The sequence below is a fragment of the Podarcis liolepis genome, assembly GCF_965112155.1.
Source record: "Podarcis liolepis genome assembly, chromosome: 16".
Lineage (NCBI taxonomy): Eukaryota > Metazoa > Chordata > Lepidosauria > Squamata > Lacertidae > Podarcis > Podarcis liolepis.
Window position 1 is genome coordinate 41,847,152 of NC_139567.1, and position 23,727 is coordinate 41,870,878.

Genomic DNA, 23,727 nt, shown 5'->3' on the forward strand with positions numbered 1-23,727 from the left:
TGTACCGTATTCTCATTAAAACAGCATGCATGGGAAAAAAGAAAAACAGAACGAGGGCAACTCGTTTTTCTCCCCACAGTGATGGGGGAAATGAGTACAGCGGTTGTCAATTCTGGCATTCAGAAGAAGCACATTCCTGCCTGCCACCTGCTTTGGGGGGTTTCCTGGCTGAAAAGTTCGTCCTAAAGTTAAGGGGGCAGCTGAATCCTCACACCTCAAGAGAGGTGACATGATAGGGAGTTAAAAAAATTATGTCCAGTCTTGGAGGAAGCGGATTAAGTTTCTTCTTCCTCTCTGGTAACGCTAGAATGCGTGGGACCCAAAGAAGCTGAATGTTGGGAGATTCAGGGCAGAGAAAGAAAGAAATTCTTCACACAGTTCAACTGTGGAACTCACTGCCACAAGACGCAGCTTTAAGAGAGAATTAGACCGATTGGTGGAGGAGAAAGACCTATCTTTCAGCGGATACTAGTCATGACCGGGTATGTTCTTCCTCCAGAAACAGACACAGCGATTCTTCTGAATACTAGTTGTTGGAAAACAACAGGAGGCGAGAGGGCCTGGGTCCCCCGGGGCCTAGTTTGGCACTCTAACCACTACACCAGACCGGTCCCATTATCCATTTCCCACTTGGTCTGTGCTGGAGTGTTCCCCCCTCTGCAATGACATAAAGGTCACAGCCTGAGTTAGGAAGCTTTTTACTGAGTCAGACCACTGCTCCATCTAGGCCAGTATTGCCTACACTGGCTGGCAGCAGCAGCAGCAGCTCTCCAGGGTTTCGGACAGGGAGTCTTTCCCCTGGAGATGCCGGGGATCAAACCTGGGACCTTCTGCATGCCAAGCAGGTGTTCTGAGTCCTTTAGTACTGTTTAATGTACAAAAATCGCAAGACCGAAGCAGACTTTGCCCGATTCCTTAAAGTGAGTGTTGCTTGCTCAGTCGGAGTAAAAGGAACTCAAATCCACATGCCCCTGGCACCTCGAAACAAGGTTTTCGGGTTCTCTGTATTATCCGTACTCATGGCTGTGAATCTGCCCCATCCCTTCAGACAAAGCTCTGTTTCATATTGTTTGTTACTGTAAGAACAAGTGTTGAATAAGCCAGTGTTTTTCAACCTTTTTTCGGCAAAGGCACACTTGTTTCATGAAAAAAAATCACGAGGCACACCACCATTAGAAAATGTTAAAAAATTTAACTCTGTGCCTATATTGACTATATATAAAGTAATTCTCTTGAATAGGAATCAAATAAACACAAAGAAAGTATTTTATAATTACTTTATTATGAAATAGTAAGTAAACAGAAATGTGAAAAATTATAACTTTATTTTTAAATCTTTCGAATTTTTCAATTTTTCCCACGGCACACCAGGCAACATCTCGCGGCACACTAGTGTGCCGCGGAACAGTGGTTGAAAAACACTGGAATAAGCGACTGGTAAGCCACCCTAATAATAGGGATGTGGGTGGTGCTGTGGGTTAAACCACAGAGCCTAGGACTTGCCAATCAGGAGGTTGGCGGTTCAAATCCCCGCGACGGGGTGAGCTCCCGTTGCTCGGTCCCTGCTCCTGCCCACCTAGCAGTTCGAAAGCACATCAAAGTGCAAGTAGATAAATAGGTACCGCTCTGGCGGGAAGGCAAACGGCGTTTCCATGCGCTGCTCTGGTTTGCCAGAAGCGGCTTAGTCATGCTGGCCACATGACCCGGAAGCTGTATGCCGGCTCCCTCGGTCTATAGAGCGAAATGAGCGCGCAACCCCAGAGTTGTCCGCGACTGGACCTAATGGTCAGGGGTCCCTTTACCTTTACCTACCTTAATTCTCATGTGGCCTTCAGACTCCTTTGCCTGGCCCTTGGTGCTTTCCCTAGGCTGTGGTTAGCCCTGCTCCACACCAGCCTTACCAGTGGGGCTTTTGCCAGGCGGAAAGGAGTCCTTGTCCTGTGGGTGGGTGGCCTCTGGCCAAACTTGAGCTGCAACTTATCTCTGCACTTTGAAGCCAAATATTCCCAACACTCTTCTGGCTCTCACCTGATCAAAGGAGGGTGAGTAGAGTTAAAAGGACTCTGCTGCAAAGAAATCCCTTTGCCACTTATATTTGATTCCGGCTTAAGGTACATAGGGATTTCAGTAAGGCAAACCAACTCTCCCAGTCAGGTCTATCAAATATTGAGAAATGCTCCCCACCCACCCTTGGGCAAGAGGTGCCTTTAAGGCTTTGGGATTCATCTTCTGCCAGAATCATTTCCCACACAGGTGTAATTTCAAAACCAGATTGAGTTGCCACCTTCCCTTTGGCTCCTGTTTGCAGTCAACTCCTTCTTTCTGCCCTTCAGCAAGTGCTTATTAAGTTTCCAGCCAAACAATCCCACAGACAGGATTGCCAACTCTGCTGGGTATTCAGATAGTGCTCTTAATACTCTACATTAAGAGTAGAGATCCTTTCTCAAGCTCAAAGGTCAGATCTCCTAAATGGGCAATCTACCAAGGACAAGATTACAGACCATTGTTCCCCGAAAGCAACAATCGTGCATGCACAGGGAGCTGCCCTTTATCACTGACCTACAGCTCGTCCTCTAAAAATACAAGCTTCTAGTCCTCATGGTTGGGAACAAAGGGGTGATTTGGTTAGAAAGCTAGTTCATTGTTCTGTCTAGCACAGTGTCAGCTACACCGACCAGCAGCGGCTCTCCAGGGGTCAGGCAAGAAGCCCTGCCTGGAGATCAAATCTTGGACCTTCTGCATGCAAAGCAACAGTCCACCCATGAGCTGTGGCGCTTCCACAACCTCGCTGCCACGCCAGAGAAAGTATGCCTCTGAAGAATGCCAGAATCTGCAAGTGTTGTTGCTGCTGCGCTCAAGCTAAATGGGCCACATTCTTGTGTTCTTATGCTACTGCCTCAAGAGGTGGCATTGGCACATAAAAGGCTCGTCGCCGCCAACCCTCGAGACGGCAGGCATTGATTTTGCTTGCCCAGCTATAAGAGGGAACAAGGGAGCAAAAGGACGGTGGCTTGCTGGCGCCACCTTGCGGAGCACGGATTTCCATTAACACTCAGTGCACCAAGAAAACAACAGGCATATTGCAAAGGCCCCACCTCGCTGGAGAGGTGTGCTGGTGCAACTCTGAATTTTATGCATGGCGCCTTTTGCAGGATGCCAAGGTTTGTTCATATCACAAGGGAGATGCAGCCTCAGGGGAGTATTTTTTGTACGAAGTCAGGCCCGGGCTACTTAATTCCACATATCCCACCACTTATCTGCCTTAACTGTCATCTGGTCTCAGGCAGGGAAGTCACCTTGAATATAGAACTGGAAGAGACCCTGAGGGCTGTCTAGTCCAACCCCCAAACAAAGCTGGGATCTCAACTGAAGCATCCATGACGGATGGCTCGCTGTAATCTGACCAACTGCTCTTGATGCAACAGAAGAAAGAAGATTCCACCTAAACATTAGGAAGAACTTCCTGACAGTAAGAGCTGTTTGACAGTGGAATTTGCTGCCAAGGAGTGTGGTGGAGTCTCCTTCTTTGGAGGTCTTTAAGCAGAGGCTTGACAACCATATGTCAGGAGTGCTCTGATGGTGTTTCCTGCTTGGCAGGGGGTTGGACTCGATGGCCCTTGTGGTCTCTTCCAACTCTATGATTCTATGAGTAGCACACCTTGCAGGATCTTCCCTTTGTTTTCTTCCCTGGTCCTTTTAAAACTGGAGAAGTCAAGAAATGAACGTGGGACCCCTCTGCAATTAAAGCAATTGTTCTCTGAGCTACCACCCTCCTCCAAAAAATAAATTACCACCCTGCCTCAACTCAAAATCTGAGAGGTGGGGAAGCAACTTGCCCTGCGCAGGATTGCACTCCCCTGGTAGGAGCAAGATTGCAGCTTGGGGGTGGTTTCCAGGAGTCAACGGTAGATGGCCTGGCCACTGAACTCCCAAGCTCTGCCAATTTGCAGGTTGCGTTATTGCAGTTCACTCTATGCAGGGCTGCTGCAGCAGCAGCCAGTCTCCTTGCTGGGGTTCCCTTCAGATCTCAAGTAATTCAATTTAAAACAGCGACATTGTTTGCCAGTTCTTAAAGCATTAGAAGACCCGAAAACCCAAAAGACTGCCTCCTTCCTTACGTGGACCCTTCTGGGTGTTAACATTGACCCGAGGGGGGTGCCCTCGGAGAAGGTGCTCCTTGTGGTGTGTCCTGCATGGTGTAAATGCGGGCTTCCGACAGCCGAGATGTACATTCTCAGGACCCTCACCTTAATTCCTTGTTTTAAAGTTCTTAACAGTGTGTTTTTTAATAATAATAATAATGATGATGATGTATTATTTATACCCTGCCCATCTGACTGGGTCTCCCCAGCCACTCTGGGCGGCTTCCAACCAAATATCAGAAACAATACAGCATCAGACATTAAAAACTTCCCTAAACAGGGCTGCCTTCACATGTCTTTTAAAGATAGCTACTTATTTCCTTGACATCTGGTGGGAGGGCGTTCCACAGGGCGGGTGCCACTACCGAGAAGGCCCTCTGCCTGGTTCCCTGTAACCTCACTTCTCACAGTGAGGAAACCGCCAGAAGGCCCTCTGTGCTGGATCTCTTTTAATGTTGCAACCTGCTCCGGGACCTTAGGGTGAAGGACCAGTAAATCATCATCATCATCATCATCATCTGCAACTGAGCACCTTCCACTCCATAAGCAATAGTTCTGACTGACCACTCAGCCGTCCACAATGGGATTCAAATCTGCAGACATATTCCTGGAACTGCAGTATACTGGAATCTCCAGTGCCTTTGCTCCTTCCTCCCACAGGGAAGAGCTGTGGCCTAGTGGCAAAGTGAATTACTTCGCATGCAGAAGGTTCCAGGTTCACTAGGGTGGGGAGAGATGCACTGCCTGAAATCCGAGCGCTGCTGCCAGCCAGTGTAAGCAGTATCAAGCTAGATGGTCTGATTCTGTGCAAAGCACCTTCCTATGGGTGGTATACAGCTAAGTTTTACTAAAGAGGAGACCCACTGGAATCAATGGGTCCAACTCTGTCCTGTTACTTACTGGATGTATACTCTGCACTTTCCTCCAAGAAGCCCAGGGCAGCAAACACACCTGAACTAATATGATTGCAATACCACCCCCATGTTAACTGAACGATATAATGGTTTTAACAGTCATCGCTTTTAGAATGCTTTAATTGTTTTCACTTTGCTTTTAAATTGTTTCTCTGTTCACCTCCCTGGGAAGGGAGGATGTAAATTCAATAAATAATAACGGTAATAACTTCTAAGAAAACTACCTTCTAAAGAACAATAATTTGTTCTCAAACTACTAATTTCAGGGTTGCCAGGGACAGAACTTCAGCCATCAAATGGGCCTGGCGAAACAGAACATATTTTAAGTTTCTTAATTCCAGTGGGTCTACTCTTGAGTAAAACATGACCACCACCCTATGTTCCTGACAGCACTGCACTGGGTTCGTTCTGCTGGTGACTGCAAAATCTTTAAAGTGTCAAGCTGTACCATAAAAACACTTCTGAGTATCAGTTTATTTTTTTGTTTTGTTTTTTAACCTTAATATACATTTATACAGGCCATAATAAAAATTATGCAACAGGATTTTGTTTTTGTTTTTCAGTTATTACGCTACGGGGAGTCAAGAATAAATGCATGCAGTTACAAAGAAGAGGTAGTAGAAACACAGTATTAAAGACCTAAAAATACAAATGTCGTATAAATTAAAAAGAAAAAAAAACTTTCAAATTAACTGCTGGAATTTCTCATACAGATAAATAAGGTAAACAGTACATTACGTTGTCAAAGCAAAGAAAATAAAAACAAGGGCAGGGGGGAAAGGAGACCCACCCATACACACACATATACACGGTCATCAGTTCATGGAAACAGATGGTGTCTGAATGTCAACGACCTCCCTGCCGAGAAGGCCTGGCTAGTACAAAAATAAGGTTCCAAATGATTTCGTTCTGAAGAATGGGGTGTGTTCAAGTGTCCAAGTGATGATAATTTTCTTATCATTTTTTTAAAAAAACAACAACAAGCCAACTCTCAAAATGAAGAGGGGTCATTTCCAGAGAAACTAAGTTGCCTAGATAACGAATTCACAAAAGCCACCTGGAGGCATGTCTGAAAATGGGGGGGAAGCAGCCGTAGGAAGTGTTGAAGTGTCCTCAAAAGCCACTCAGAAACCACCCTGAATTTTTACTGCTCTTCTGCTACTGTAAGGGGAGGAAAGTCCATGCCACCACAACACGCGGAATCCTAACACTGCGTGTGTCCGAGAACCCTTTATGCAGTTTTAAAGGAACAGACTGAAACGGCAGCACGCCTCTTCTGATATGAAAGGGGGGACGGGACAGGATTAAGGGGATACCTACCGATAAATACAGGCAGTAACACACGAGTTCCACATGCTACAACAGAACTAAGCAACCAAACTTGTATAAATGGGAGGGGGAAGTGGGGAAGAACAGCAAGCCAGCGGGGGCTTCGCAACGCCACCGAAATGCTCCGGAGTTGTGGCCAAGTTACTCAAGTATTAGACAAACGGGTATATAAAAAAAGGAAAAAGTCCTCCTGAAGACAGGTTATGTACAGCTTTGCCTGAAAGTCTCCTAAGACGCTACATTTGAAATTTCAGAAAGCGTTTTTTCTTTTCTTCTCTGGATGATTTCGGAATGGGCGGTGGTTTTCCCCCCCTCGAAAAGCATACAGTGAAATCGAATGGTTTCCTCTAACCTGCTCCAGCAAGTTTGTTGTGCCTTTTCTGCTTAAAAAAAAAAAGCCCCCCCCCCCAAGAGTATAGTTTTTCTTTTTTTTTAGTAAATTAGTGCAATATAAAGTATTTTGGGACAGGATATTCAGGAAGAAGACAAAAACCATCAAGCTTTTATATCCACGATAACTGCTCAAACTGGTTTCAGGGATTCCAAATGGATCTCCCTCAAAAGTAAAATTAAAAAAAGAAGACCCCACCCTCACCCGGGTCCATCATTTCTCCTCGTCTTTTTCCAAAAGGTGCTGTTTCTTCTTATGCCTGATGGGCTTGAAGAAGTGCTATTTACAAAACACGAGCTCAGGTCCAAATCCAGCAACAGCCTCAAAAGCTCCACAAGACACAGGTTTGCAGTTAACACTGTTCTCAGCTTCCTCCCAGGGTCTTGTTCCAAAAAGAAAACTCTTCCAGCCCCGCTGCTCCCTGCCTGCGATTCTGGACCTTGCCCAAAGACGGAAGTTCCATTCTCTGCTCCATCCTTTCGTAAGAAATCATAATAATACGCCAATTTGCTGTCCCCAACCGAGGCTCTGTGGCAAGGTTCTGCTGGGAATGGAAAGACGAGCCTTTTGACTGCTCAGTGAAAGATGGGGTGGGGTGCGCAAGATTTAAGTCATAAGGCAAGTCTCCTCCGAGATAGTCAGGGTTTCTTCCCCTCTGCAAATCAACCACATTTCTCCTTTCTCTTTGGTAGAAAACCCACAGAAATGTAAAAACCTGCCCTCCTGTTGCGACAGGGGCAAAGGGGGCGATTTGGCTGTAGCGGAACAATCTGCCAAGTGGTCCTGGGCGACTCGCCTACTGCTCGTAAACAGCCACTGCGCTGCAGCAAAGAGCCGAGAGCCTGCGTTCAATACTCGCTTTATCTGAAAGCAAAGGAGAACGTGTTAAAAAGAGGTGGACACAGGTGAGCCTGCAAGAAGCACTTGTATTGAAACCTTAACAGGGGGTTGCCGAGGCTCAGAGCAACATGGCTTGCCCCAGATTCTCGGAAAGGAGCCACACTGCGAGGGGGACACCCCACACCGCCAAAGGGACTTACATTTGTTAATGTTTTCTATATCAACCGGGTCTTGTATGATCTTTGCCAGGCCTTCCAGCAACAGAGCCGCTTTGTGGTATCGGTATGCAATGTCTTCTGTCTGCTGAAACATCTCGTCCAGGGCGGCTGCCTGCACCTGAGATGGCATGAAGAGACCGATCAAGCCCAGGGGCTAAGAAAAAGGGGGCACTCAAAGCAGTGACCTGCACGGAAGGCAACCTCCACCCAACGCAGAGACTGCCATCTGTCGAGTAGTAAAGGACGTGACTGAAGACCTGGGTTCTAATCCCTCTTCTGCCAAGGGCAACTTTGTGCCCCTTTCCCAATCTCTCAGCTTGGCCTATCTCACAGTAGCTGCTGAGATGATACAATTGGGGAGGGGGCACACGCTTGACATCATTGGTAGAAAGTAAAAACATTAGAAATGTTAACCTCCAAGAAAAAAATCTGGGTGAGGGGAAAGAGCTTTTAATATTTCCCTCAATCTTTTTAAAAGGAAGAACTGGAACAGTGGGAAAACTTGTGTGGATTTTTATTTTCCAATGAGTGAATGCTCCTCCTCTTTGTTTGAAGCTCCTGCACATCTTTTGGAAACCCCGGAACCTTTCTATTTTGCCCAAGACCATCAGGGAGTCTCTCCCTGAGCCTCCAACCATGTTACCCAGGGGTACCATTACCAGAAAAGCTTCCTTGTCTCCCACAACGGGGACTGTGTGCGACACCCCAGGGAATTAAAACTAATGACTGTTTAAGTCTGACGAAATATTAGCCAGACAACATGTAGAAATGGCACCTTGGGTTAACTTCTGAGACATACAAAGAAGACGTTAACGAATGGAAAAAAGAAAGCCCAGTTTAATTAATCCCGAGAGTGCCACCTAATTTGTTTGCGTGCCTCTTTCAATGGAAACGCAAGGGCCCCTCACTGCTTTTATGTTTCCCAGAAAGGCAAAGCCAAGGAGGGAGCCCACACGTGGCTTTTGAACATGACTGTGGCAAGATTCTCAGTGAGTGCCAGAAGCTCACTTATTCAGAATCCCGTTTCCCATGATAGCTGGTGAGAGATAAGGAGCCTGTGGATAAGGAGGCTGAGCCCTGGAGCTCTACGGGGCAGACACAGACAGGACCCCACCCACAAAAAGCCCTTCTTTTGAAAGTCCTCCTTATCTTTTACCCACAAGGGGATCAGATACAAGGGCCAAATGCAGCCCTCAAAGATACTCTTTATCTGGACCTGCCCTTTTGCCCCAGCCCTGCTTCGCATCCCCCTTCAGTGCTTTTGCAAGGCTGGAAAGTGTCTGATCATGCCTCTCACTGGCCTGGGTGGAGGATAGAAGGGTGTGAGAGAGACAGCAAATGCAGAAACCAGCCTCCTGGACAAAGGTGACATGTGTTCATTGCTCCACCCCCTTTTGCCTCTGGCTCCGCCCACCACCGCTGCATAGCCTTCTCCCCACCCACCGACCCCCTTTACCATTTCCACAGCACAGCTGTAGATGAGCTTCTCGGCCGTGACGCTGTTGATTTCGTCGACGAACCTCTGCTTGTCCGAAAAGAACCGGTTCAGCTTTCCCGTCAGCTTCTTGCACATGGCAATGCAGAACTTGTACCTCTCGTTCAGGTTTTTTACCACTGCAGGGAAGAAAGCAGCTGTGAAACAGGGAGGGGGGCACTGGCCTGCTCCTCTCACAGCCGGAAGGGCGTATGCTGCTGCCTTGGCCTTGCTGCCACCTGTTCAAAGCCCCTGATGCCCTACAGACCTTGACAAGCTCCTGGGCCTGTCCACTGGGTCTGGGAAGCTTCCACTGCCATCTCTGGGTCCTAGCAGGTTGCCTTCTACCGAGCCAGACCACTGGTCCATCGAGCTCAGAACTGCCCACTCTGACTGGCACCGGCTCTCCAGAGTTTCAGGCAAGGGTGCTTTCCTAGCCGTAGATGCCACTGGGGACGGAAGCTGGGACTTTCTGCATGAAAGGCAGCAGATACTTGACCTGTGAGAAGTCCCAGGTTCTGTCCCTTGCGGTATCTCCAGGCAGGGCCTGGAGGGTCTTCTGCTGGTTGATTGCAGACCCCACTGAGCTAGATGGACCAAGGGCCTGGGCTCCGTGCCCTGGGGGCAGCCCCACACACCTTGCTTCACTGCGGTGGAGAGGTTCAGCTTCGCCGACTTGATCTGCGCTTTGGCTAGGTGCAAGGAGGACGCCAGCAACTGGGCAGCTTTCATGTACAGGACCAGCTGCTCAACTTGCCTGGAGAAGAAAGAAACGGGTGCCTTTTGTTAGGAGAGGAGCTGCCACTTTCCCAATCCCTTTTGGGGGGTGGTGTCCACAGCAAGAATTAAAAAGCAAGGGAGAGAATAGCAGCTCGGGCACTGGCCCATTGCCACATGCGGGGCGTGAAGAGATAGCCTTGCGCAGCTAAGCCTCAGAAGGACTACCCCCCCAAAAAACCCACATTGCTCATTGGCAACACGGAATTGCCTTCTTGATGGTATAAGGACTTGGGCACCCTGGCGCTGGGCATCTCAACAAAGACCAGCCTCCCGGTGTGGGTGGGTACCTACCCCCAGTCTTTGCTCAGCTGGCTGATCTGATCCACCACCACACTCTCCTGGATCTGATAGACAGACACCGCCGAGGAGCAGAGCTCAGGGTTCCCGCTTCGGACAGCAGTCAGGTCCAGGACACACTCCGTGAAGGCCAGCATCAAGTTCAGGTGGCGCAGGGTGTCTGTGTGCTCCCTCTGCCAGGAGGGAAGAAGCAGAGAGAGCCCTGCTTAGCATCAAGGAGTTAGCAGGCCACCACTGCCAAACAGCGCCTTCCCTAGAGTGCCACCCACAGCTATACGGAATTCTCCCCCTGGGAAGATCTGGCAAGGTCCCTCTCTCTTTCCAAAGTTTTAAGGTGGGTGCTGAAAACATTCCCACCCCCAATTAGAAGGCATTTAATGGCAAGGGTTGTAAGCTTTGGATCTTGTCTGACAATAGTTAAGTATTGGGGAGAAGTGTTACAAAACACACAAACACACACCAGGCATGGGGAATCTAGAGCCCTCCATCCCTGGCCACTGGTCATGCTGGCTGGGGCTGATGGGAGATGTAGTCCAACAAAGTCTAGAGGGCCACAGGCTCCCCCTGCCCTTAGGGGTCATCACTGTTACAATCACCTTCAAAAGCATAAATGAATTTTATCTGTCAATATTCGGAAAAGCAACTCTGTCACGATGCAAGGGGTGCCCACTACCTGCACTTTCAATGCATTTTTGCTCCAATGGGCTTCTCCAGTGGGATGAAAGGGGACTCTGCCAGGAGCGTCTACTTTGTTCTCTCTCTCTCTCTCTCTCTCTCTCTCTCTCTCTCTCTCGTGTGTGTGTGTGTGTGTGTGTGTTTTCAAATATTTCTTCCCCTCTCCATTTCTTTATTTTACATCACACTGAGAAACTTGTATAGGTGATCAATAAAAGAACAACAACATAAAATATGCAGAGGAAAAAATGGGTACTCCTGTGTATGTATATGGAAATATTGCAGGGGGTGGAATTTAAATAGAAGCAATACCAACTATCTTATAAAAACCTAAACTGCTTTAACAACGTACGTTTAATTTATTTAACAGGGATGGGACATCTGTGGTCTTCCAGCTGTAGCTGCAGCCCATCTCCAGTCATCCCTGACAGTTGACCTTGCAACATCTGGAGAAACCCCAGTCCCAATAACATATACTCACTCTTAAGTTGCCGCTGTTCCTTACCTCCATCAAAGTCTCTTCCGGCAGTTCTGGGGCCTCAAAGGTGATAAACCCCTCTAAGCTTGGAGGTGAAGTGCCATAAGGCATGTACTTCAGGCACGGCGCTGCCTCTGCTCCGGGGGGAGAGGATCCCATGTAAACACCAGGAGGGGAGCCCATGAGGACCCGGCCGCTGGTAGAACACAGAGACCCCCCAGAGCTGTTGGAGCCGACTGGAAAGGGTGGGGAGGGGAGAAAGAAACACACACTTGTTTCAGCCCAACAACTTTGGCTGAGTTTGAAGCCCCCTGCCCCAGGTGAAAATCAGCTACAAACAAAGTAGGAGGTGCCAAGGTCCCTGTCAAAGCTCAGGGAACAGCAAACTATAAAATAAAATTACAGACATGTGGTGGCAACGATTTTCACTCTCCACCCAACCACACGTGTACTTTTTTCTCAGAAGCCCTGGAGCAAATCAGTGTCTAATGCTTGAGGCTCTTCCTATGATTCAGTCAAGGGAGGAGTATTAAAAGGGCTGAAGCACTTCTGCAGACTGACAGAAGGCTCCCCTATCTTTTGAGAATGTTTTTGCCCTGGAACACTTAAAAAATAATAATAACCACACTATGTATGGACTTGGGCAGGAGATGTGAGGGGGTAGGGTTGCCAGAAAAAGCTCAACAACTTTGGCAAAACAACCACCACCACCACTTTTTTGTCTGGATTTTCACCTTTTGAAATATGGTGACCTTATTTTGGGGAAACAGTCTGAGATCCTGAACCGACTTCTCCTGAACTCCCACCTCCCTGCCTTGCTGCACAATCTGGCCCCGGCAACAGGCAACGTCCATGCCACTCACCAGATGTTGTCCGAGCTCTGAGGACCATGTGGGTGCAGGTTGGAGGAGTGGCGCTGTTCGGAGGGGACCCCACAGTAAACATCACGGCTCTCGAGCTCACGCCAGCTCCCATGGAGGGAGGAACTACTGCGATGCCACAGGCCCCTGGTGGAGCTGGAGGAAGGAAGAGACGGTATGTTAGTCCTCATGAGGACATGCCTCACACACAATGTACAAGTACAGCTGGAGCCAAACATGGGCACTGGGAAGGGCAGGGGGGCTAGAAGCCTACCTCAGTTCCCTCAAGGGTATCTGCTGTCCCTCTTGCCACCTCCCTGGTTATCTCCCATTACAGATCCCTCCTCAAAACCCACTTTTTCCTGTGAGCTTTTTGGCTTAACCCAGGCAAGGCAGAGAGAGGAGCAACTTTAATCTGGACCTGGGCAGCCCTACTAACATTTGATGAAAATTTGATTTTCTCTCTTGGGGGAAAAAGGAAAACCTTTGCGAGCGCAGAGGCCGACGGATAATCCATGCCTTCATGTTACTTATGTTTTTGATTCCGCCTGGCTATCAGTAATGCAGTGGCCATAAAGTTCGGGGGCAATTTGAATATGAAGCTTTTGTGGGCTGGAGTCCACTTGGGTGGATTTGTGGCACTCTCTTCAGCTGGCAGGGGTGTGTGTAAAACACACGATGAAAACAGCTCCATTAAAATGGGGGTCATGGGGAGAGTGATCAAGGGAATGACCAGGTAAACAGGTGTGCCTTCAGAAGCCAGCAGAATGCCAGCACAGGTGAGGGTGTCTTGCATTCCAGGAAGGAGTGAATGTATGCATACCGGTATGTACACTCAATATAATACACTCACAGGCTTTTTATTCTCTCTCTCTCTCTCATGCATGCAGCTACTGAACAGTCATTCTTCCTCCATTTCTCCCTTGCCTTCCAATCTACCAAGAGCTCCAGCCACCAGCTGCCTTACCTGTATCCATTGGCCGCTCAGTGTTAAGGCTGTCTGTACTGCCCTGACAGAGCTGGCCTCCCAGAGCGGCTTTTGCTTGCTGATCTGACAGCTTGCCGGTGCTCACAGACCTAGGCAGAAAGATAGCACAATGCGCTTGGGAAATGGCAAAATCCAGCGGGCAAAGCCTGGGCTGGGCAAGGGGGTGTGTGACTTGCTTCTCCTGGCTTTAGTGTGCGGCTGACCTCAGACTGTGGCGTGAGTTAAGTATCCTCAACGTATGCCAGGCCTGCATGAGCTGTGATCCACCATGCCAAATGCAGTTTGCTAGACACAGGTCATGGCTTGACCCACTCTTCCCCAGTCCTGGCCCCATTGTGGCCATAATAGGGAGGAGCCCGTTGCAGATCGCCTTCACTTTGTGCAGGTCTGATGTAAACTAAAACAGAGGGTGGGGTGTGCTGGCTTCAGGAAGCCACTCCCCACGATGCAGTGCTGTGGTCAAGTCAGATAGTGTGTACATCCAGCCTGGGGGGTGGGGAGGGGGCAAGCAGAGCACAGCAGAGGAGGGGAAAATGCTCTCAAAAGAGCTGTTTAAAGATCCACTTTGCGGGGGGGGGGGGGAGAGACCTAGTAGAACTAGGGGGGAAGAAAGAAAACCAACTGTACAACAGATCACAATGGGTCATTTGTAATTTACACCCATCTTCATCTGGCAGGAGTTTGCAGGCAGGGAGAAACAAACATGGATTTGCAAGTGCAAAATGCAAAACAAGGGGGAACTTTTGAGTGCTGGAGGGGGAGAAGCCGCACCAGGAAATGAGGCTTATATTTACACACACTGACACACCAGATCCACATGCTGTGGTCTAAACCACACACTGCAGAGATCGTGTTCCGCTGGGACCTTTTCCTGGGCAAGCCCAATGAAACAACCAGGTGCTTCCGTTCCATTTCCACAGTGGCTTCTGCGGGAGGAAGAGAGCTGTACCGAAAGCTTAACCCTAGTGCTCTGGGGTGGTGGTAAGTTCAGTGCTTTGCTAAGGCCTCCCTTATAGAATCAGCAGAACCAGAACTGTTTTGTCAGCTGAGGAAATGGGACCCACTCTGCACCATTTGTATATGCCACAAACAGGCAAGAGGAGAGCAAGAACAGGTGAAAGGGGCCTGCTGCGTTCCTTGGTAAAGGTAAGATGTGAAATGGGTGGTGTTTTCCTTCTGCTCCACAGCTCTGCCTCTACAGTGATCCTTGGCATGGGTTTGGGGGCATGAAGGGACTTGAAGAGCCCCCCCCTTCTGCAGGCAATGGGGTTTTTTAAATTAAAAAACTTATTTACTTGGAAACCCACGCTGTTGTATAAAAATAGCACAAGGAGGTATATGGGATAACCCCCCCAAGTCATTTCAATAGAAACAATTTTAAAATGTCAAACGCTTAAGTAACAGCTGGTTGGGCAAATAATCTCTAATTTGAAAAGGCCTGCCTGAATAAGGCAGGGTTGGTTTTTTTACCCATCTAAAGTGGAGCAGGGACAGTTCCCGGCAAGCCTCTTCTACCAGCAAGGATTTCAGGGCCTGCCACAGTGAACGCTCGACCTGTGGAAAAGGCCAGCCTAAAGTTGGGGGCAAGTGGGACCACCAAAAGTGGCCCCTCGGAACACCTCAGTGACTGGGGTACGGCATAAGGGGGTGGGGGACAGAGGTTAAGGCACTCTTTGTCAAGTTGTTTAGGGCACAGCGTTTGGGGAGGGAGGGTGGAGGCTGTGGCTGCTACCTGCCAAACAGAGTCTTGCCACGGTGATGCTGCTGCTGCTGCTGTTCCGCTGCCTGCCTGTCGCTTCCCTGTGTCGAATGGAAGTGGGGGAACGTTCTCGCCTCGCCCACATCCTTTGCCTGCTGCAGTAGTGGGGTGTCCGATGGTCCCTGGCGGCTGACCAAGCCCACCAAGTTGGAGGAGGCTTGCGTTTTGGGGATCTTGAAAGGAGCGGTTGTCTGGAAGGGCAAATAAAATAGAAGTGAGTCCCACGGGGTTTCGTTCCAATCTGGCGTTATCATTTTGAGGCAGCTGAGGCTTAAGAAGATCAGGAGCAGCCTCCCTCTCTTCCTGGAGTCACACCCCACCCCCACATGCCATTCAAGTCTCTGGTTTCAAGCCAAGGATGGGGGAAATGGCGGCCCATCAGACGTTAACTCCAACTGCCAGTGGCAACGACAGCTAGTTGATAGCAGCGGGACTTCCGTTTCCTCAACTCCCACCCCAAATCTGCTCTGGAGGGTCCCCCAGCACCCTGGAGCTGGTTTTGAGGTGCCTGGAGAGGAGGTTTCATTGTTCAAATCGAAGCCCCTTGCGCCAGCGGAGCTGCATTGCATACAGCCCTTGGGAGTCCAACCATGAGTTGGCTATGACTTAAAAAACAAATGAATCGACAACAGACATCAATTTAAGCGCACTTAAGCAATGGCGCCAGGGGATCTCGTGCAAGCAGAGGCTGGGGGGGGGGGGGAGGAAAACTAATTCCCTGGAGACAGCACATGATCCTTAACCTGCTCCTAATTCCTCTGAGAGGCAGTCAGCATTTCTACGCTGGTCCAGAGCCTACCAATCTTGTCCCTGTGGAAGAGGTCCCCACGCCCACCTTTGTGGGAGAGCCAATGATTGTCGGCAGGGGCGTTTTGAAGAGCCAGTCTGAGCTCCGGGGCGACGATCCTGCGTGCTTCGTGGGTGACGTCCCCAGGCTGACCGGCCGGGCTGGCTGGGGAGAGTGGCTGTAGCTGTAGCCTGCGTAGGACGGGCAGACAGGGTCCGAGTGCTGCTTCCGGAGCTTCTGCTTGTTCTGGTAAATGTCTGTCAGGGTCGCCGGGCTGCTCTGTAGACGGGCACCCGCCATCAGGAGGGACTGCGGAGACTGGGACTGCGGTGCCGGGGAGCCTGGGGGAAGAGGAAGAAGTGGGAAAAGGCCATCTGGGTGGGATTCAAAGCTCCCAGAAGAGTCTTCCCTCTGAAGAGATGAAGGTAAGAGGAAATACTCTTTACCCAGCCCTAGATGCATGAGCAAGCCAGAGGCCCATCCACACCAGATGCCCCAGTGGGAAGCCCACAAGCAAGGCAGAAACTTTCTCCCCACTTGTGATCCTCAACAACTGACATTCAGAAGAAGGTAACAATTTTTTTTTGGGGGGGGGGGAATAGCTCAGTCAAAGAGCACACCTGCCTTGCACACAGAAAGCCCCAGACTAAAGGGGTCAACCAGGTTTGCCACCCACATAGTTACAATTCCCAGCACCCTTAAAAAATATACTTCCCTGAAAGGATCCTGGGAACTGTGTGTTCTACATGTATGGTTTTGCATGGCATTCAACTGGGCATTACTCAGAACACACCCACTGAAATTAATGAACAGGACTGAGTTAGGTCCATTAACTTCAACAGGTCTACTTTGAGTAAAACACTATGCCAGTGTATTGTACCCCTGAAAATTGCTCGCCCTCAGAACACTACCACGAGGCATGCGGTCACCACTATCCCTAAAGAGGTAAAGTTGAGCCCACTGCCTCCGATTTAAAGCACATTTACATAACTATAACTGCTATGTGTTCCCTCCTTACAACTGCCAGCACCTTTAACAAACAAATCTTTTGGGAGAAGCCATGTGCTTCCAATGTATGGAGCAGATGACATTCTAGGTGGTATTCAACTACCCACTGAAATTAACGAGCATGACTAAGCTACACCCATTGATTTCAAGGGGTCGACTCTGAGCAGAACTTAAGTTGAATGCCACCCTTTGCTTTATGGCCTCTCACAATGATAGATACTGCGCTCTTTGTTGTACCCACAGTCCAAAATTTCTTTAAAAAGTCATGGCTGCCAACCAAAGATTCCCCACTGTCCATCAACCCAAAGGCCTTATGCGCATGCGGAGAGCAGGGGAGATCCACTTGGGTTGAGTGGATGGAAAGCTTTTCCTTTGTCATCAGAAGTCACAAAGGACTGAAAGCCTGGGAAAGGGGGTGGGGAGGAGGAAGCTTACAATCCAGCGCTTTCATAATCCACTAGAGAGAGAGAGAGAGAGAGAGGGAGCAGAGCCTACAGTACAACATCAAAGCTGGGGGTGAACTGAGGACGCAGGGAAGGTCGGCTGGGGTCACAGCGCTGGCTGCCTGTCCTCCATCTTGGGAGGGAGCTGTACTTGAACAGTGCTACACACACACACCCCACACAAAAGCCAAGCGCTTGGCAGGCAGCCGCTCTGCGCGTGTGCAATTGTGCCTGCCCGTCCGAACAAAGAGAGCCACGGAAGCTGACCCAACAAAGACCTGTGTGTAGGACCATCCACAAAGCTAACAGAGGTTGCCTCCCTTGCTTCCTTTAAAAAGGCACCCCTCCTGCCCCCACCCAAATCTGTGCCTCTAAATTGGGAGAGGATCCTGCTGTTCTCAATGAGTTAACCGTCAGTTTGTTGGCTGTGCAGCAGAACTTTCAGCATAAAGCTCCAGGGCAGAGTTTTCCTGCTGCCCAAGACATCAGGTGAGCCCCTGGGGGTGCTGGGGCTTGCTTCTCGGAGGGCTGGGCTAGTCTCGCTTTAATCAAGACTGGGGGCTGATTCACACATGTGCACATGACATTTTTTCTTCTTCTACAGCTTCAGAAGGCAAGTGAGGAGGAACCCCCTACCTGGCTGCTCTGGCCCCACTAATGAAATATAAGAAATACCCATGTGAGAGAGCATGCAGATGTGAGCGCCCCCCCCCATGGCAGCATCAAATGGTACAGTCCAGGGAAGCATCACCAAGAGCTGCTTCAGTCCCCAAGAGCCCTTGGTGGAGAGAGACTCAACCTCTTCTCCCATCTGTAAAATGGGAACGCGAGAGACCAGCCAAATGGGGTTACTAGGAAGAGAAGCAAAAAACACCTTACAAGGGGAATCCTATTAAATTGCATTATCAGGTTCATGCCCAAAGACTCCTTGATCTGTGATGTTTGTATAACCAAAACACAGTGCTCCCAAATCTATAGAGAAGAGCTCATCTCTGCCAGTCTTTCAAGCAACTGCTTTGTGCCCAAGAGCTTCTTGGGTAAGCTACCCAGAAACCTTTGCGACAGGGTTCTTGGAATGGGGCTAAAAGTTGCCCAGGATGTGCATGTCCGGGCAGCAGGCCGAAGACTGTGCCTTAAGACTGGGGTTGTGTTCCGGCTCTTTGTGACGATCTTAGGCTGCTGTAAAGCGCTTGGGAGATTCTTCTCGGAAATATGAAGCAGCGTATATAAATGACATAAAATAAGTAAGTGAACCGGGGATGAGATGCCGCTCACCTGAGGAGTTCCGGCTCCGGGAGTCGTGCCCTTGCAGCTGCCCACAACAGCAGTGCCCAAGTTGCTCAGGGATGGTGCCAACTATTGGAGAAGGGAAGGGCACGCACCATTATTATTTCCCGGAAAAAGAAAACAAGGGAGCATTTGATCAAACAAATACACCACAGGTGCCATTGATCAACAGCTGCTCATTGTGATTATAAACAAGATCTCCGAAGCACAGCTTTCTGAGCAGTAGCTTCAGTCTTGACTTTTCTGTTTCCCTTCCCTCTGACCCCAACGCTTACGGTCCTCACTCCCTCCCCCCCCCCCAAATCACATGAGCTGGAACTTCCAGGGTGATGCTTCATACATTGAGTCTCAGGTCCATGAAAGCTGATGGCAAACTTAATTCTACTAGTTGGAGACTGTGATTGTTTTCACTATAATCTCATTGCTCTGTTTCACACTATCCAGCTCAGAGCTAAAGTGAAAGGGTCTGGTGAGGAGGTTGACACTGTAGTCACAGCAGACTTCAATTGTCTTTACCCCAGCTTGCATCTGCATCAGAACTATTCAACTGTGTATATGTATGGAATTATTTTTAAATGTTTGCATTGGGCTGCACCCACCATTACTCCTACTCAGAGCAGACCCACTGAAATTCATTAATGCTGTTACATTAAGTTTACTTGTAGCAAATCTTCAACAACCCAGTTTTTAATACATGAAATGAATTGTTTTATAGATGGAACTGTTTTTTGTTTTCATACACTCTCCTGATTTCGTAATTGCAACTGGTCTTATTTCTCTTATAACCAGATAGCTATATCCTTGTAACCTGCCCATGGAGTTTACAGGGAAGGCCAGGTAAGACCTCTCGCCAACAAATCCATTTGTGCTGTGCAATCCCCAAGCTAGCACGTGTGGAGCTGGGGTTTCATCCCTGGCATAGCGCCTGTGGGGACCTGAGGCATTTCAAGCTTGCCTCACAGAGATTAGACCCTTCCCCCCTCCAGCAGTGGTGAGCTATTTGCTGAGCACAAGATTTTGCTATCAAGTGCACACAAAAGCCATCTTCGAGAGTTAAGCAACCACCTCTTTTTGTGCTAAACAGCACCTTTCAAGTGTCTCTGCCGATGCGCTTACCGAGCGGTGAAGGGGAGTACGGACGGGAAGATCCCGTGGACAGCCTGCGCCCAACGCCCTGCGCGGAATCGGCTGGCACTGGGGAACAGGAGCCGGTCTTCAGGAAGCCCATGGGGCTGGTGTTTGACCGCCTCACCACAGCGGATCTGCAAACAAAACCCAAAAGGAGATTTGCGTCCAGTTTCAGGGAGAGATCTGTTTGCAATATGTGCTCCTCTTTACTTTGGGTCTTTTGACACCCTAGGACAGCCTTTGCCAACCTGGTGATGAGCGGGTAAAAAATCAAAACAGCAGCAGCAGCAGCCGCCAGCCTGTCACCAGCAATCTTAACAGAGATACATTCCCAACCCGACCCCAGAATGTTCAGCTTTTGTTTGAACAATAGCAACAGTGACTTCCCAACCCTTCTTCAAACATTAAACAACTTCCAAACATATTTAGATACCGTTTCACATCAACAGTTAGGATGTTTCTTCTGCGACATAACCAATTGCTCCCACCAAATATCCTGCTGGGTCTTGTAGAGTTCCAATGTGCCCATCAAGTTAGGTAAACACACCGTATGTTTAAAGCATATTTAGAGGACATGGAATCCACTGAGAACTGTAGTGTATCCCTCACAGACCAACAACCCCCAGCACCCTTAAACTACAGTTCCCAGGGTTGGGGGCGGGGTTGTGTGTCATTGTGTGCGCTTTAAATGTACAGTGGTACCTCGGGTTAAGTACTTAATTCATTCCGGAGGTCCGTTCTTAACCTGAAGCACCACTTTAGCTAATAGGGCCTTCTGCTGCTGCCGTGCCGCCGGAGCACAATTTCTGTTCTCATCCTGAAGCAAAGTTCTTAACCTGAAGCACTATTTCTGGGCTAGAGGAGTCTGTAACCTGAAGCGTATGTAACCCGAGGTACTCACTGTACAATGGCCTTATAGTCATATAACCCAATTCAAACAAAGAAAAACAATGTATGTTTTTTAAAATTACCAGCAAGACATCTTCCTTTGGTGAGGGCGGGCAAAGCAAATACGAAAAAACAAAAAGTTCTCTTACCTGGGCGACCCATGGGGGTTTGAGATGGGGCTGGCAGCCGAGGTCAGGTTCTGCTCGATGCGCTGGTAATTGCGTAGCTGAGTGGGCACCGGGATGGGTGCCGTCTCGCTGCGGGGGGAGACCGACGGCTGGCACTGCCTGAAGGCGGGAGGGAAGGAGAGGGGGAATGAGGGGTGGCAGAGGAGCCGCTTTTCAATCTGCACCATTGTCCAGGGTTAACGTGGGTCTTCGGGGGAGAGGCAAATGAACAAGGGCCTGGGTTTCCCGGCAAGGTCTACATGTGCGCCAAATAGCTGCGGTTTGTGGACAGCGGCAAACAAGCCTCTGCTAATGAGCTGGAGTGCAAACCAGCAGGGACTGGAGACTTGACTGGAAAAATCAATCATTTAACTCGGAGGAAAGCAGGTCAGCTGCACACTGGGCCCCTCCCCTCCTCCCCACAGGCAGGCATGCGGGCAGAGAGGCTGGAGGACGCGCTCTCCCCACCCACTTCCAATGTTTCAAAACAAAGTCATTCTAGGAAAATCCACTGTGGGGAGAGAACAGGAAGTTCAGGAGCAGGGATGGCTGGCCTGCGTTGCCTTGTGTTTGTTCAAGGCTCAAAAAGGCAGGCGATACGGGGAACGGTTTGGAGCAAGAAAACAGCTTATGTAACTAGTCAATAAACCAGCCAAAGATTATCACCTAAGCATGCTGTTGTGTGGGTGCATGTGTGGTTCATGCGCTTCTGCTGCAAACTTCTCAGCCAGTCGACGCTGGCCTCTTGAGAACAGCTCAGCTAAACACAGGTCAAGATATGCTTGGGAATGAGCCACACAGCGGCAGCCGCTGCCCACGCTCTGAAGTGGATGCCTGAAGTTCACTAGCTTAGATTTGTGCCAAAACGTTTTGGGGAAAGGTAGATGTGGGGGAAGACCTACAGGCGCAAACTGTGCAGCCCACACTGGGGCGAACTGCAGATCAGAAGAGAGCCTGGTTACTGGATCAGGCCAAAGGGGGCCCTTCGAGTCCAGCACTGTTCTCACAGTGGCCAAACATAAGCCCCCAGTCAGCAGCCCACAAACAGTAACTCTCTCCACACTTGTGATTCCTAGGAACTGGTATTCAGAGGTATAATGGATGAAGAACATCGCGATTGTGGCTACTAGCCATTGGTAGTCTTCTCCTCCCCCTTTAAAGCCATCCAAGTTGATAGCCATCACGACTTCTTGTGGGAGCAAACGCCTTAGTTTAATTATGCACTGTTTGAAGAAATCCTTCATTTAGTCTGTCCTTGCAGCCTTAGTTCTTCAAACTATGGGAGACAGTTAACCCAAACTATCTGTTCAGACCTGTTCAGATAGCTAAATCTGTTTTCTGTGAGGAAGAGTCCATAGTCTCAAAATGTTCGGTGAATAACCCATCATTTGCAGTCTCCTACATTTTTGCATTTTATCTCATAACTGTTTTTATTAGTCTTATAATTGTGGTAGTGGTGAGGGACATGTCATCCTCCATCTGGGGTCGTCTGTGCATCCTTAGTCCCCACCCTGTACTCAGCTCTCACCTGTGGCTCCTGGAAGTTGTCAGCATGTGACAGCAGCCACACGCCAGGAACGACTGACTAGCCAGGTAACCTTTTTGCGGTGAGGAAACCAGAAACTGTACACAGTATTCAAAGTGTGGCATCACCAGAGATTTGCAGGAAGTCTTTAGGATGTTGGCAGTTTCATTTCCAATCTTTTCCCTCACAATCCCTAACGTGGGCTTGACGCCAAGAGCAGAGTCCATACTAAACGTGTCCCCATACTCTCCTCCTCCGAAGGGACAGCAGGCATTCAATCAGATTTCAGCTAAGCCCCTCAGCTTCAACTTGAGAACTCTGCAAAAGACTTGGCTGCTTTTTGTCTCTGCTCCCTCAAGAATCCCAGGGGTGTCTTGCCTCTTCAAACGACATTTTTTAATTTCCTTAAGTCTTTTCCAAGCTACACAGGTGAGCTTTGCACCATCACAATGCTTGCTAGATGCTTATGAAAGGGCAATGGATGGATCCGGATGCAGCAAAATCCGCAGGGGCCCCATCTTAACTTTTTCATGGCTTTATGTTTTTATTGCTAGAAACATCTTTGATTTTTAATGACACAGTGTTATACAAACGTTTTTATAAATCAACCAATGGAGGCTAATTTATCCAATCCAGGGAAGAGCGGCAAGCTTTGCTCCTTCCTCAACACACAACGGCTTCCCAAGTGAACAAAATCTTGCTCCTGTAGGAAGCTGGAAACTGGATGGCAGGCTGCAGAAACGAGTTTTGCTCAGCTGTTTTTAAGCACCACCACCACCACAAAGCCCTGGAGAGCCCACTTCAGCTTCATCCTTGTTGCCATGACATTCCCCATCTCTCTGGAGCCTAGCTCCTCTCTCACACCTTGCCGAAATGGAAAGGGCTGAAATCATGGCAGCTTGATGCTGCTCAGCAACTTAGAGAGAGAAGAAAGCTGCTAATGAGGTTTTCCCACAAGGAGGCTCTGCAGCATCTGGGACGATGGAAGCTGGGCTTGGCCACAGGGGCTCTAGCACACAGAAGGACGCACAGGAACAAGCTATGACTGACACTCTCAGCACCCCCAATAAGAAAAGGTTGAGCTACTGTCACCCCAAACATTAGAGCAGATGGCAAAGTCCAGCATGCACAGCGTCACCCAGCCGTGAAGGCAACTCTCAACCGAACTTGCCTGCAGGGCAAGGTGTTTTCCCACAACTGCAACTCTCCCATCTGTAAAATGGGCATAACAGTACCTCGCTTCATAAACAGTCAAAATGCAATGTAATTTGTAAGCGGCAGAGTTTGAACTCTCCTGCCAACCCACTCCCACCCTGTTAAAAAAGGTGCTGCTGACAGAGCGAGGGATT

General features: G+C 49.1%; 1 protein-coding gene across 1 annotated transcript in view; it reads right to left on the reverse strand.

Annotated features, from left to right (window-relative positions):
- Positions 1–5,512: 5,512 nt before the first annotated feature.
- Positions 5,513–23,727, reverse strand: part of ULK2 (unc-51 like autophagy activating kinase 2) — a 65,113-nt gene continuing 46,898 nt past the window's right edge. The window contains exons 15-27 of the mRNA XM_083479807.1: positions 20,836–20,973; positions 19,787–19,932; positions 18,659–18,739; positions 15,981–16,273; positions 15,119–15,336; positions 13,366–13,475; positions 12,402–12,554; positions 11,566–11,774; positions 10,380–10,558; positions 9,947–10,065; positions 9,291–9,448; positions 7,817–7,952; positions 5,513–7,640 (exon numbers count right to left, since the gene is read on the reverse strand). Of these exons, the coding sequence (XP_083335933.1) occupies positions 7,573–7,640; positions 7,817–7,952; positions 9,291–9,448; positions 9,947–10,065; positions 10,380–10,558; positions 11,566–11,774; positions 12,402–12,554; positions 13,366–13,475; positions 15,119–15,336; positions 15,981–16,273; positions 18,659–18,739; positions 19,787–19,932; positions 20,836–20,973 (2,008 nt within the window). The 3' untranslated portion in view covers positions 5,513–7,572. The remainder of the gene's footprint in view (positions 7,641–7,816; positions 7,953–9,290; positions 9,449–9,946; positions 10,066–10,379; positions 10,559–11,565; positions 11,775–12,401; positions 12,555–13,365; positions 13,476–15,118; positions 15,337–15,980; positions 16,274–18,658; positions 18,740–19,786; positions 19,933–20,835; positions 20,974–23,727) is intronic.